General features: G+C 39.1%; 1 protein-coding gene and 1 long non-coding RNA gene across 3 annotated transcripts in view; one reads left to right on the top strand and one right to left on the bottom strand.

The window, feature by feature from the left end:
* Positions 1-13,671, bottom strand: part of hsf4 (heat shock transcription factor 4) — a 30,050-nt gene that overhangs the window by 3,372 nt on the left and 13,007 nt on the right. The window contains exons 4-12 of one of the 2 annotated variants that reach the window (XM_034880355.1): positions 11,947-12,071; positions 9,063-9,138; positions 8,430-8,497; positions 7,140-7,239; positions 5,189-5,307; positions 4,590-4,820; positions 4,312-4,429; positions 4,002-4,067; positions 1,518-1,604 (exon numbers count right to left, since the gene is read on the bottom strand). In XM_034880355.1, coding sequence (XP_034736246.1) covers positions 1,545-1,604; positions 4,002-4,067; positions 4,312-4,429; positions 4,590-4,820; positions 5,189-5,307; positions 7,140-7,239; positions 8,430-8,497; positions 9,063-9,138; positions 11,947-12,071 — 963 coding nt within the window. In that variant the 3' untranslated portion in view covers positions 1,518-1,544. The remainder of the gene's footprint in view (positions 1-1,517; positions 1,605-4,001; positions 4,068-4,311; positions 4,430-4,589; positions 4,821-5,188; positions 5,308-7,139; positions 7,240-8,429; positions 8,498-9,062; positions 9,139-11,946; positions 12,072-13,671) is intronic. The other variant, XM_034880354.1, reaches the window with a different exon arrangement.
* Positions 1,217-13,671, top strand: part of LOC117949810 — a 21,786-nt gene continuing 9,331 nt past the window's right edge. The window contains exons 1-2 of the long non-coding RNA XR_004657744.1: positions 1,217-1,228; positions 13,135-13,140. This is a non-coding gene — a long non-coding RNA (uncharacterized LOC117949810). The remainder of the gene's footprint in view (positions 1,229-13,134; positions 13,141-13,671) is intronic.

The raw sequence follows: 13,671 nt of genomic DNA, 5'->3' as shown, positions 1-13,671 counted from the left end.
AGTTGCTGAGTTTGTAAAGTTGGAGCATTTTCCCCTCGGCTTAGGTTTCGTTTCACAAGGAGAAAAAACCAAGCCTACCAAAATTCAAAAGAAAGCGATGGTTGAGTTTAGGAAACGTGACACGTGGGTTGGGTTTGGGAAAAGAAGAAGGGGGCTGGCTTTAGTGAGAAAATAAATCGGTGGTTGATTTCTAACTTCACACCTGCCTAAAGGAACTGCACCAAGGGGGTTAACACTCCAAGGTTTAATTCAACCAAACAAGCTGCAAAATGGCAGGTGTGAAACCCTTACCCGAGTTTTGGAGTGACAGGTTGACAGGTCAGTGTTCCTAACCCGTATTCGTGTTGTGTGTGATTTATGCTATTGTGTTGTTGTGTTGTGCTCCATTCCTGCTGGAACCAGTAATTGTGATATTTCAATTCAATTTGTTCTATTTATGATAACACATGTATTTTTGAAAACATGGATTTTCCTTCCTTTGTCCACACAAGCACCATTAAAATGAAATCTCTGTCTAAATTAAAATAAGAAAAGGCAATAAAAGCACCGTCAAAAACATGCCAAACCAACAGGAAGCGATACAACCTTAACCCTACAGCCATATTGGCTGATCACACAAAGAAGATGTTTGGCATGTTGCCAGAAGCCTGAAAAAAGCTATTACCAGAAGACTACTTGGCTGCAATGGCGCATTGATCGCTCCGTGGGGCATTTTGACGCCTCCATTTCTCAAAATAGTGAAAGTCTATGTCACGACACAGTCCTTTCCTATTGGCTGTTTTGGCCTAGCAACAGGCTGAGATGGGTGTACCTTAACTACATCAGACTTTACAAAAGCGAAAGTTAAGGACAGAGAGAGTAGGAAGAAAGCCATGTGTTTTTTCAAAATGGCGTAACGAATCCTCTTTTCCCCATCAAGTTGCGTTAATTTTTCCTCGTTATCTTAAATGTCTACAAATGAACTGACATCAAGGGTAATTGCTGCCAGTTGAGGACAGCGCTGGTTGGAAGATGCAGCAGCAGTGGAGCCAAGTGACAAGTAGGCATTCTACTTTACCTTTAGCCTGGCGAGCTAGCTCTAGTCTCTAAACAAAGCTCTGGAAGCCCTACATGTAACAATAATATCAAGTTCCCCAGCGTTGTGGTTGTGCTGTGACAACTAACTGTAGATGTATGTGAAAACAAGTAAGGAAAAAGTCCTGATAGCAAAGTTAGAACCAGCAGGAAAGTTAGGAAAGTATGTATTCATGACCCATTTTAAAATATTATTTTAAAACAGTAAGAAACCATTTGAACCTGCTTCACTTCAGGGGAAACCAATAGTCAGAAAGCATTTAAAGACACTTATACATTGTTGGCTAAGGTGTTTTCATGAAATTTGTTGACAAACAAAATACATATTATCACTATCGCTCTCCTATTAATGAATTATCACTAAGATTAGTAAGATTTGATTGCTCCAGATGTTGTAACACTGACCACTTCACTAACAGACCAAATCACAGGATTGTTACAAACCCTTCAGAAAAGACCATCGAGATCGATCACTGTTCCTCACAGCCAGGAGCTGGAAAAGCCTCCGCTTCCTGGTTCTGGAACATGTACTGTGAAAGAAAAAACACATGCACACATACTTTAACCCTTACCCTTAATTTCATAACAAACATGAACAGTAGAACATTTGTGCTGTCTATAAATTGGATATCTATTATCCAACATCTTTATCATGTGTTTATTCAGCAGAATGGAATGGTTATGTGTTAGAAGTCCTTGCTCTTCATGCAGAAGCTAGGCTGCCAACAACAATAAGGTCACCACCCGACCCATGATTCAGCGCTTTTTGCTCTACTTTGTTGCTAATTTAGGTGATGAGCCCTGGTTGTGGTCATCTGGCAATGCGGCCAGGGATGATTTAAACTAGTAATTGGCCATACAAACGAAGGGTTTGCACTAAAGGAAAGAAACCCAATACTTTAAGCTTTTTTAATTAAAGTCTCTGCGACTAGTGTACTTGAATTTTATTTATCTGCCACATTATGATGTATAGTTAAAGTTTTGCACAATAAATGTTCTTAAAGCTACATTGTATGTTTCTTTCTCTTTAAAAAAAAATACATTTAGCAGTTTGGATTTCCTCAGGGTCTATGTAACTTGGTCTGAAATGGTTATATAATTGATATATTGTGATCTATATCGTTATTGCAAGAGGCTGCAATGTATATATTGCAGTATGGATTTAATGCCATATCGCCCATCCCTAATTTAAACCCACTTAGACCAGGTGGCAATTTTCCAAAAGCACATCAACACAAATTTTAATTTCCACCACATCCTCTTACATTCAATTGTTTCTGTTAAGCTACATTAACTAGTCTACAGCTCTCGCTGGGTATGTTTGGCTGGTGCAATTGTGGCCCAGTCAGGCAAGAGAGGAAGACAAGGCGGAAGAGAAACAGCAGCAGTAATGAGGAACTGATGATAAAGAGAGATAGAGATACAGTAGATAGATGGAGAGAGAGAGAACAACAGAACAAGAGAGAAATAGAATGAGAAAGACACAGAGTGAGACACAAATAATGGAGCTAATTCTCCAGTCAGATGCAGATAAACCATCGCAGAAGGATATGGCGCAATGAGATGATTTATAATTAAAAGAGAGTCAGTCAAATCTTATTGGTGGATATTATGAGACGGCCAAAGATGAGGTCAAGAGAGTTCATTGATTGTATTTTGCAACACAGTTGTACATGTTGCAACAGTATAATCACTAGGGGTGTGGGAAAAAATTGATAGAGCATAGTATTGCAATATTTTCTGTGACAATACCACATTGATACACAGACGCCAAGTATCAGTCTATTATTATATATTATATATTTTGGTTGGTCAGTTTGTCTGCTTGACAATTTTGCTATTTAGCAGCAATGAAATTGAAGTTAGATGAACAAACAGAGAAATGTCTTTTAATCTTTTTAGATCAAACAGTTGTTGACAAAGTTTCCTTTTGGGGACATCAATTGAAATTTGAAAAAATTTGAAGTTGGGAAAAAAGGAAATTAATTGCAATATATCGCAAAACATTGCAATATCTTTAAAATCACATTACTATTGTATTGTGAAATAAGTTTTGTGATCATATCTCCTAGCTGGCTTCTGGTGACAGCTAATGATTTGATGCTAAGCGTATTTAGATAGAGCGAGTTTTGGGGCATTTGTAGGCCTTTATTAAGAGGAAGCAAGGAAAGGGGAGACAGAGAGGGATTGACATGCAGCAAAGGGCCGCAGTTCAGAGTAAAACCCGGGCCTGCTGCGTCGTGGAGTAAACCTCTATATACGCCCAAAGAAGACTGTAGCGTCAATAACAACGCCAAAGGCCGCTCACCAAGCGTCTGTATGTTACTCAATGAAAGTGAGAAAGTGTTGTGGTGGAGGGAGATGTCTACTGCACATAAGGGAAAAACTTCTAAATGTTTTGGTTCAGTTTCAGGCTGTGCAGACCGACAAAGTTAGCAAGTAGCTGTTGAACGTTTACTGCTGTTCACTGCTAATGAGAACAATATTTCTTTCATGAGTTGGTGTAGACAAAAACAGACCTAAAAAGAGTGTGCATATGTGACATACATTTGCCAGGAGGACACAAACAAAACTCTAAATTAATGATAATTTTGCTCTGAGTCTGCGTCTGAGTATGGGCGAGAGGCAACGGGTTGAAACATATACAATATGACAACTTTATAAGGTAATGCCAATATTGTGTTGACAGCTTGTTGAGGTGAATCTAAGTGGCCAAAAAAGTTTATCCGGATTTAAAGACCTCCTCCCTAAAACTAGGCTCAATAGGCATTGTAAAACTTGTAGTGTCATACACATCTTGGGATGACAGTAAAGTAGTTATGCAAAGGAGATTCCATTATGTAGCATGATTAAAAGAAGCAGGTTACTCCTGAAATCCTCCTCCTCCAAGCTCTGTCCAAACGCAGCTCTCGCACTTTACAACTTACTGATTTGAGGTTGGACTCCATCTCAGTAAAGTTCCACTCAGTCAGAGGCAGGCTTAAACTAAAGGGCTGCAGAGAGAGAGAGAGAGAGAGAGAGAGAGAGAGAGAGAGAGAGAGAGAGAGAGAGAGAGAAACAGGAGTGAGAAAAAAGATTGTGTGTGGGTTACTATGAAGTATCAGTTTAACTCATCGGCTGTTTAAGCAGTGACAGACACAACTACCAGTTTGAAATTTCAAATATCGGAAACATCTGAATCTACGTGCAGTTAAACCACTGGTACAGTACATGTATGTATAGCACACATCTACTGACATCCATAACCGCGCTGGTCCCAGCTTCCACAGTACTCTGCTGATGGCTCCTGAGCAACAGCTGCTGCAGCTCCTCCAGGCTCATGTCCACATTCTCCACTGCATCTGGAACTTCAACTCTGCAAACACACACACACACACACACACACACACTGTAATATGTAATATATAAACACATACACACAGGGTCCCTGGCTCACTGCTGGCATTACTTTACAAACGTCTTTGTGTACATTGAATTCTCTACTGTATGTCTGCCTATCTAGTTCGAGCAACTACCTGTCTAGGGCAGGTCTCTTGCTCCTCTTCTCCATCATAGAAGCCACAGAGCCCCTCCCCTCCAGAACAGACTGGACCATAGCGACGGGGAGAACAGGCGGTTCTGAAGAGCACACTTCACAGGAGGAGGTCAATGCTACAGCCTCTCCTCCCCCTAAGCTGCCTCCTTTCCCTCCTCCTCTCACTCCTGGACTTACTGGCTCTTCTTTGATTAGCATCATGCACTTCTCCCTGTTGGTAGAATCAAAAACTGTGAGTCAAAAGATAACTAGAGTAGTATTAGGTGGGTCAAGAAAACCTTAAAACAGGGTTAGTTTTGTTCCCTTTGTCATGTTTTTATCATGCTCATCTCCATTAGATATACCCACTATCAGTTTGATGCATAAACACCAACTCATACTCAATGTGCTCTACTCTCAATACACTTTCTCCAGATAGACAACACATTTTGCTGTTTCATGGTACACATTGCCTTCAACAATGTTATGATCCAATTTCCATGACCTCTCCTATATGCTGCAATATACTGTATGTACAGGCTAATTGTTGGAGTTGCCCTTGTGGGAAATAGTAATATTACAGTATATTGCATCACTCACCTAGTCTCATCAGGCTGCATCTGGAGGGCCATACTGGCCTGAGACATGTCAGTAACATCTGATATAATTGGTCCTCCTGTGAGCCCACTAGTAGAGCAAGAAGCGGTGTCACTGGAAGGCTGAGGAAGAAGAGGAGATGACTGTGTTGTGTGTTTGCTCTTGTCTTTTCTCTTCTAGTAAAAACTCTCTTTGGATGACGTTTACCATTATGGGCCAACAGTGTTGTTCATTTATAATTAATACAGATTCACAGCAGACCTATACTGTCCTAAAAATACAATAAATACATCCTTTGGTTGTTGAGTAAAACCAGAATCAAAGGACATTTGTTTTACTGTAAAAACAATAATGTGGCACATGAAAGTATTTCCCTGAAAACAGCACATAATATTTGCAGTTACTACAAAATGGAGCTTAAAACCAAGTCTAACCGCACTTTAGCTGTGCAGTTAATGCATTTTGGTTATTTAGAGTGGCCCAGGCAGCAATAACTTGATAATGTCTGGGCTGTAGAAACCCACCGTCGCACTTACTGCACTCTTACAGAGAAACAGACAAATAGACATTCTGAGCAACAGAGTCAAGTTAAAGCAAGGTGGTAAGATACAGTAGCAACAAGCTAGCCTTGGCTCAAGCTGACTGTACCCCTCTCAATAGCTCTCTCTTTAATTAACAAATATACCTATTTGATTGACCAATATCTTTTCGGTAATTAAGGTTGATATCCACCATTATTTACAGTAATGAGACAGTAGCTAAATGTAGTTTTAATCGAGAGAAAAAAAGAAAAAAAAGCTAAATAAGTTTGGCTAATAAGCCTAGCTTAGTAGAGGAGCTTTGCTAGCTCAGCTTTTGACTTTGATGAAATGTATATTATTTGATGTGTTGTTTTCAAAGCTACAGATTTAAACCTCAAATTTTAATGTATAGTACACAGACACATAGTAAAAGAAAGATAGAGACTCAAGGTAAATGAAACTATACTGTAAACAATTAAAATTAAATGTTGATTCTTTTCTGAAAGAAAATAATTTGAATGGACAAAAAAGCTGGCAAAAACATTCTTTTGACGGCAGAAGATCTGACGGTAGGGTGCAGAATTTTCATTTTATTAGGTGTCACGTATGGTTATGACGACAGTGACATCTGGGGATAAATAAAACTGCCTCAAAGTATGGATCAGATACAAATATTACAACCTTTCCATCTGCTCAGCACTTTGCTGATCAATCAATCTATGTATCGCTTGTGTGATTATTTTTAACAAACTTTACAAACTGGGATTAAAAAAATGGTCAATTTCGCTTCAGTCCAGGACTTTAGTTTCTCCAGCCTGTTATAATCATACACAACATATCCATAGCCCTTCAAATGTGTTACTGCACAATGCCTCCCTCTAGTGGTGCTATGACATAACAGCCAGACTGATGGCAGCCGATAAAAGACAATTTAAATCCAGACAATATATATTCACTTTGATGTAGTGAATAAGCAATGTCATAAGAACAGATATAATAAAATTCTGAATGCTGAATGATACCTTCTCTATTAAGAATGGTGTATGGTAAGTCAACTTTTAGCTATTATAACTCTTAACTATTAGCTGTCGTCTCGGCGTCAGCTAATGGGGATCCTTTGAAATAAACAAATAAAATAAACTGATTTCAACATGTTCAAGCAATTAGAACGGCCGGTGTCATTTGTGCAAAAAATGGAAGGTCAGCAACACAGTAGCTTACTTATTATAGTTCCCAGCAAAATGTGTCATCAACAAAAGCCCACAGAGCACTGACACTTCTACAAGACATTTCTTTTTGGTACATATAGAAACATGTTATTTATGTTTCTAAAAAAAGAAACAAATTAAGATAACTTCATTTGATACATGTTTTACCGGACTTTAGGGATTATGAAGCACAGTGGTAAACACAACAGATGTATCACTTCTCACCGACTGGATGTAGAAGGGTTCATGCAGGGGCTCCATTGGATGACTATGGCTGAACTTGGAGGCAGGAGGGCTGGGAGAGCCATCGTCCAACATTAAGGGACTAGAGACATTTGTTTTTTAATCAGTTACACATTGGCGGTCAATCACAGTAGTGCATCATCATCATCATCACAGTAATGATTAATCAATGAATAGAATTTTGTGCAGCGTGTATCACTTCTTCACCATACTGCTGTGTATCACTATTGTGTATCACTGTTGATGCTATAGGTTGCTATCACGTAATTTTAAATGCTAGACAGCATTTGCGGTCCTCAACTCTCCGTGGACTTTGTACACTGCGCATTTAGAACTAAGTTGTTGGTACACATACATTTCTCTCAATAACATGATAGAAAAGTATTTTTAAGTAATTAAGTATGAATACCAACTTTTAGAAACGGTGAAAAACCCGCAAATCTAATGCCATTCCCATCAGCTTCAACTAAACTTTGTGTTTACTGATAATTAACAAATGTTAAAATGCTAACCCACTAAACTAAGATGGTGAACCTAATAAACATTGTACCTGGTAAAAAGCAACATGTTAGCATTGCTATTGTGAACACAATAGCATTTGCTACTGATGTTGGCAACAACCGTTTCACAAAGCTGCTAGTCGTTGTTTTTTGGAGCACTTTTTGCCTTTTTAGATCATGTGTTCATGTGGAGTAATGACAGGAAATGAGGGGGGAGAGAGATGGCCGAGTGAGTCATGAGAGTAGGAAGATGATAAACACAGATGGTGGACATTCACGGAGATTAGAAAAGCTAGGCAATAAAACATGGGGCAAAATTGCATCTTTGCCAAGGTAGCGTACTAACCCTGAAATGTATGTTTCTATAGCACTTTTCTGTTCCAGCGTGCCTTTCCTTTCTCATGTCGGCCTTGTTCACACTCCACAGCAAAGCTGAACCAGCATTTTACACACATAGGCTATAGCAGGGTCATGCACTCTGCTCTGCCTTCATTGTGTGTGCGTCGTGCGTGGGTCGGTCAGTGTGTGTGTGTGTGTGTGTGCGCGTGTCTGACTGACTGATTCAGCACTTGTCTCCATTCACAGTGCTTGTTGAGTTAGATTGTTCAGTTTGTCAGCTGAGCCAGCCCTTCCATCTGCCCCACTGTGGCCCTGTTTGTCTCACTTTTGTTGATTGCTCCACTGTGTGTGTGTGTGTGTGGGGGGGGGGGGGGGGGGGGGGGGGGGGGGGGGGCGTGATTGCGTGCATGTGTATGTATGTGCATGTACTCACAGCTTTCTCTTTAGGCCCACAGTGCTGGGTGGGTTGGACTGCATCTGGCTGAACAGAAACTGAATCAGCTGGCAATGAAAAAGCACAACATGAATCAGCATTGTCCTCATACACACACACACACAAAAAACACACACACACAGGAAAAGGGAAATAACTTGTATGACCATAACCCACCCTGTGCCATCACAAGGGTCTGACACACATTGAACCTTTTCATTGGATTATTTTTGGATGTACGGATCTTTTATAGTACCTTAATTGCCATATGCTGTATGACCAAAGAATCTATCTTAATTTATAATATTGTATACATTTTGTAGGTTTATCTGATCTATGTTTTGTATATAAAATCAAAGCAACTTGTAACTCTAGCTGTTGGTAAATAAATTTGGTAAGGTAAAAGGAACAATATGTCCCACTATTGCAGATCTGACTGGTTGCCTCACTTATAGTAGTAGTAGTGGAAGTTAACAGAAGAAGTGGTAATACCAATGAAATGTACCCCTGGATTATACCTTTAATGAGTAGGAGTACATAAACACAAACACATTCAGTGCACATTGAAGAAGAAAACATGCACATGCACACTATTTTAATTGTTTCAACACAGATACACACACACACACTTACTTTGTTCATGACTTTCTGTTGCTGTGTGTGATTCTGTCTCAGTGAGACCACCTCTCTCCACAGCACTTCATTCTGCCTGCACACGCCAGGAGGAAGATGTTAGAGGCCGGAGATTGATTATTGATCTCCAGTGGGGAAATGTCAATTTACACTCTGTTTTGTTAGTAATCAATACACACAGGCCTGAAATACACACACAGGACCTATTCATGCACAAATGGAAAGATGTCAGAGTCAGTGGGCTGCCAGTGCTGGACCAACGCCCTGAGCTCAAGAGCACCTGACAGCGCCCAGGAGGTGAACTGGCATCTCTCCAGCGACCAATAGAAGTACCGCAGAGGTTCTTGAACAAGCAACCTTCCGGTTCCCAACCCAACTCCTTACAGACTGAGCTGACCCAATATATCCCAATAGACAGATAGAAAGATAGATAGATAGATAGATAGATAGATAGATAGATAGATAGATAGATAGATAGATAGATAGATAGATAGATAGATAGATAGATAGAGAGATAGATAGATAGAGAGATAGAGAGATAGCTAGAAGAATCATTGTAAAAGTTATTTCCATTTCTACCTGGTTAGAAACCAGAAGCCTATTAAGGAAAGTAACTTGTTTTATAGGCAATCAGTGGATCAGCACTAACACAATAATCTAGGTTGTAACATATTTTGTTTCTATTTCCTAGTGATTGACATGATGATACACACATTGCAACAGTGTATGACCCTCCAAATCTTTTCTTCCTCAAAATTCTGGCCTTGAGAACAGAAGTCCTTCTCTTTTATGGTGAACCCCATGGGGCCTTAATCTTACAGTAATAATATAAAAAAATACATGTAAAAATATCCTCAATTTAAAAGATTTTGCAAGTTGAGAGTTGAGGCAGAGTTGTCCAAAGAAATTAAAAAAATAAAAATAATTGCAGGTGTATTGTGCCAGTAGCAGCTTATTCAGAGTTGAGCTGTTACCATCATGCAGAGATGAGGAGTGGGCTACAGAGGTTTGGTAAGATCACTTGTGTCTTACTCCACACGCTCTTCCAGCCTAACCAATGAGAATCACTTGAGGCAGATTTCACGCAGTTCTCTCTTTAAAGCCTCAAAAGGCGAGTGAAGTAAGAGAAGTAAAGTGAGACCTCTTCCTGCAGCTCTACCTCCCCCCTCTCAGTCACATAGACATATGCATGCACAGAAGAGCCAATAGGAATGCTCTATCTCTCTAAAATTACCTGTGATTGGGCAAAGTCTCCTGTGATGGGCTACATTTTCTAAAGCAGAGCCAATGAGAGATGCAGAAGTCACTTACACCACTTAAATAACATGCTTAAAGGTTAATGTGGAAGTTTTACCAAAAATCACCCAAAACAAATTGCTTATCGGAACTTTAAAACAACTAACCCAGCTTTCTAATTAAAAGGTTAATGGAATTAGCATGTCATTTAAATTACAAATGTTGGTGTTGGTGACTAAGATATGGAATCGGGTATTGTGAAACAATCAAATCGGTAAAAAAGCAAATCCCTAGTAAGTACAGAAGTGCGCTATTTGAGACACAGCAAATGTGTTTATACACAATTTTTCTTATCTTGCTACCTAAAGATACACGTTTTCTTGTTAAGAGATGTAAATAAGAGCCTAACACTTATTTTGCTTTTCCCACTGTGTGATGGTAGCACGGTAGGTGGGAATTGCTCAGCTGCTATTGCTCCATCTAATTTATTGTCACAAGCATATGCCTGGAGAGAAATCCGAGGCTGGAATATTAGGAGGGACAGGTCTGTGTTTTTAGGATTGTCTTACAAGACTTGTAGAAGGATGTGCAAGTGCAGTCCAACCTTCAGAGTGAATTGAGACAAAAAAGAGCTTGAAAACTCAGCTGTGAGCTCTTTTTCTTTCTGCACTGCTTTTGCAGAAGCTCAATACTTTCTATCTGTTTAAGGAATGGAGGTTTTCTTTTCATCCCATGTGAACTTAATACTAAAGACAAAGGTCTGTGTCGGAATATATTGAGAGAGAACATTGTCCACACCTACATGCACGGCTGTGCATGTACACATGCACACATCTGGTCATCCTTTCTAAGAATGTGGTTATTGGTGTTTCTGTGTGTGTGTTTTAGTCAGGTGAGCAGGTGAACATTCTCTCCTCCCATTAGCAAACAATACAGAGCACAATGCAGCTTCACCACACAATAGACACACAGCAGCTATTTTAAGCAACAATAGCCTTTAGAGAAAAAAAATCTGTTCATCCACTGGGTGATTTGTTGCCCTACCAATGTCAAATTGACCTGAACTGAGAATTTTTGTTTTTATGTCCACAACCTTTACACCATATCCACATTAAACTGTAAGGGGGCCCAGGGGCAGAAATGTGTTGTAGGGCCCCTTCTGACCCCCATCCATCACATGTGCACTCTATGCATTGGGCAAGTACTGTACTCTGTCTCTTCAAAGTTCCAATTGAGCGGGAATCAGCCCTGCGTTAAAACTACACAAGGGGCTGTTTTAGTGAGACCGTCAGTACCAGGTACTGGTTAGATAATGAAATAAGAAGAGTACAGTACAAACACTGCAGACTATACATGGCAGATTCTTTTATTTATTGAGACACCCTTACACCAACCAGTAATCCCGAATACTACCTAATCCTGGTATTTCCTATTTGTCATTTAATGCAAAGCAATTTTATTCAACATATGCTAAATATTAACCAAAATAATCCAGGTCTAAAAACTAGACTTTAGGTCCCTCTACAAGACCTGTGTAGGGTCCTGTGTATTTGCAATCAACCAAGTAATAAAAAAACAATCAATAGAAATTAAAGGTGGAACTTTCGAGGTCCCTGAGGATCTATAGATACAAAATCTCTCTACTCACTGTTTCATGTCCTGCATTTGACACTCCATGTTGTCCTGTTGTGTTCTGAGAAGTTGGACCTCATACAGCAGTTTACTGAGATCCTCCTGGCGAACTTTGGTCTCCTCACTCTTCACTATGGATACCTGAACACACAGTACAGCCTAACTCGGTAACATACTCAAATACAGCACACATACAACCACACATTCTCTGTGCGTTTTGTGAACAGAGAGTTTCTAGCCACACTAAGAGCACGGCTTTAGGAATGGCAGTCTGTCCACTTTGGTCTTGACAACTATTCGATGGATTGCCAACAATTTTGACAGTCATGGTCCCCAGAGGATGAACCCTAATGTCTTTGGTGATCCCCTGAGGTTTCCTCAACTGCCATCACGAGGCTAACATTTGTGGGTTTGAGTGAAATAGCTCAACAATTTTTTGATGAATTGATATGAAATCTGGTACATTCATGTCTATCTTTTTCGTTTTTTTTCGTTTCGTTTTTATTTCACACGTCATCACTGTACATTCAATCACAATTCCATGAGGCACAACAATCATATACAGGACGCATGAAATGGAAACCTCAAATAACCAACACACCTCCAAAACTCAATTACCATGGACAAACAAAACAAACAAAACCCCCCAAAAAAACAACAACAAAAAAACCAATAAAACAATAAAAACAATCCCAGCACAAATTGTAACATTTACAAATGTATCAACAATATGAAGAAAGCAATTTTTCCTTGACACGTTTCTTAAAGATGGAGACAGAATGCAACAATTTTAAGTTTTCCTCAAGCTCGTTCCAAATCTGCGGTCCCCTACAAACTATACTCAGGCTCGTACATTTTTTCGACATCAACGTTTTTTACCAGTAATTCGGTATTTTCCACTTGTATCATAAGTAGACAGGGGACGACTGATTGGGACAAGCTCACATAACCGGCCATTTAACCTGTGAACAACCTGGAACATCATACAGGCATTTTGACATACGTTATGTTCAGTGAGCCTCAGTAATCCAAGACGATGAAATAGAGGACGAGTAGGGGTGTTAAGCTCAGACCACGTTAATGCCCGTATAACTTTTTTCTGTAAACTCTGTAGTTTTCCCAAATGGCTAGGAAAAGTGTTACACCATATAATATTACAGTAATTTAAATGCGGTTCAAACAAAGTTTTATATAAGGTGAGCAGTGTAGGGTGTGGAAGTAAATGTCTTAGTTTAAAAAAGAGTCCAACATATTTAGATAATTTTTTGATTAGGTGATCAATATGGTCTTTGAAATTTAAATATTCATCAATATAAACTCCAAGGAATTTAGTGGCATTTACTCTTTCAATTTTTTGTTCATTTATTTTAACACAAACATGCTTATTTACTATTTGGTTTTGATTAGAATGAAATACAATGTAATTTGTCTTATTAATGTTAAGAGATAATTTATTACACCTAAACCAAATTTCTACATTTCTTAACTCTCTATTCATTATTTCTTCCAGTCCAATTGGACTTTTATGTGATAAGAATAAATTTGTGTCATCAGCAAATAAAACTTTATGTAAAAAACAATTTTATGGAATTTCCAAAGTCATTCACATATAACAAAAACAGAAGAGGACCCAAAATGGATCCCTGAGGAACTCCAAATTTAGTAGGTTTTCTTAAAGAAATTTGTTCCTTAATATTTACAAATTGCTGTCTGCCACATAAATAACTTTTGAACCAACTAA

The sequence above is a fragment of the Etheostoma cragini genome, chromosome 8 (assembly GCF_013103735.1).
Source record: "Etheostoma cragini isolate CJK2018 chromosome 8, CSU_Ecrag_1.0, whole genome shotgun sequence".
Taxonomy (NCBI): domain Eukaryota; kingdom Metazoa; phylum Chordata; class Actinopteri; order Perciformes; family Percidae; genus Etheostoma; species Etheostoma cragini.
Note: the sequence above shows the minus strand (reverse complement) of the source record. Positions and strands in the feature narration are given on the sequence as shown.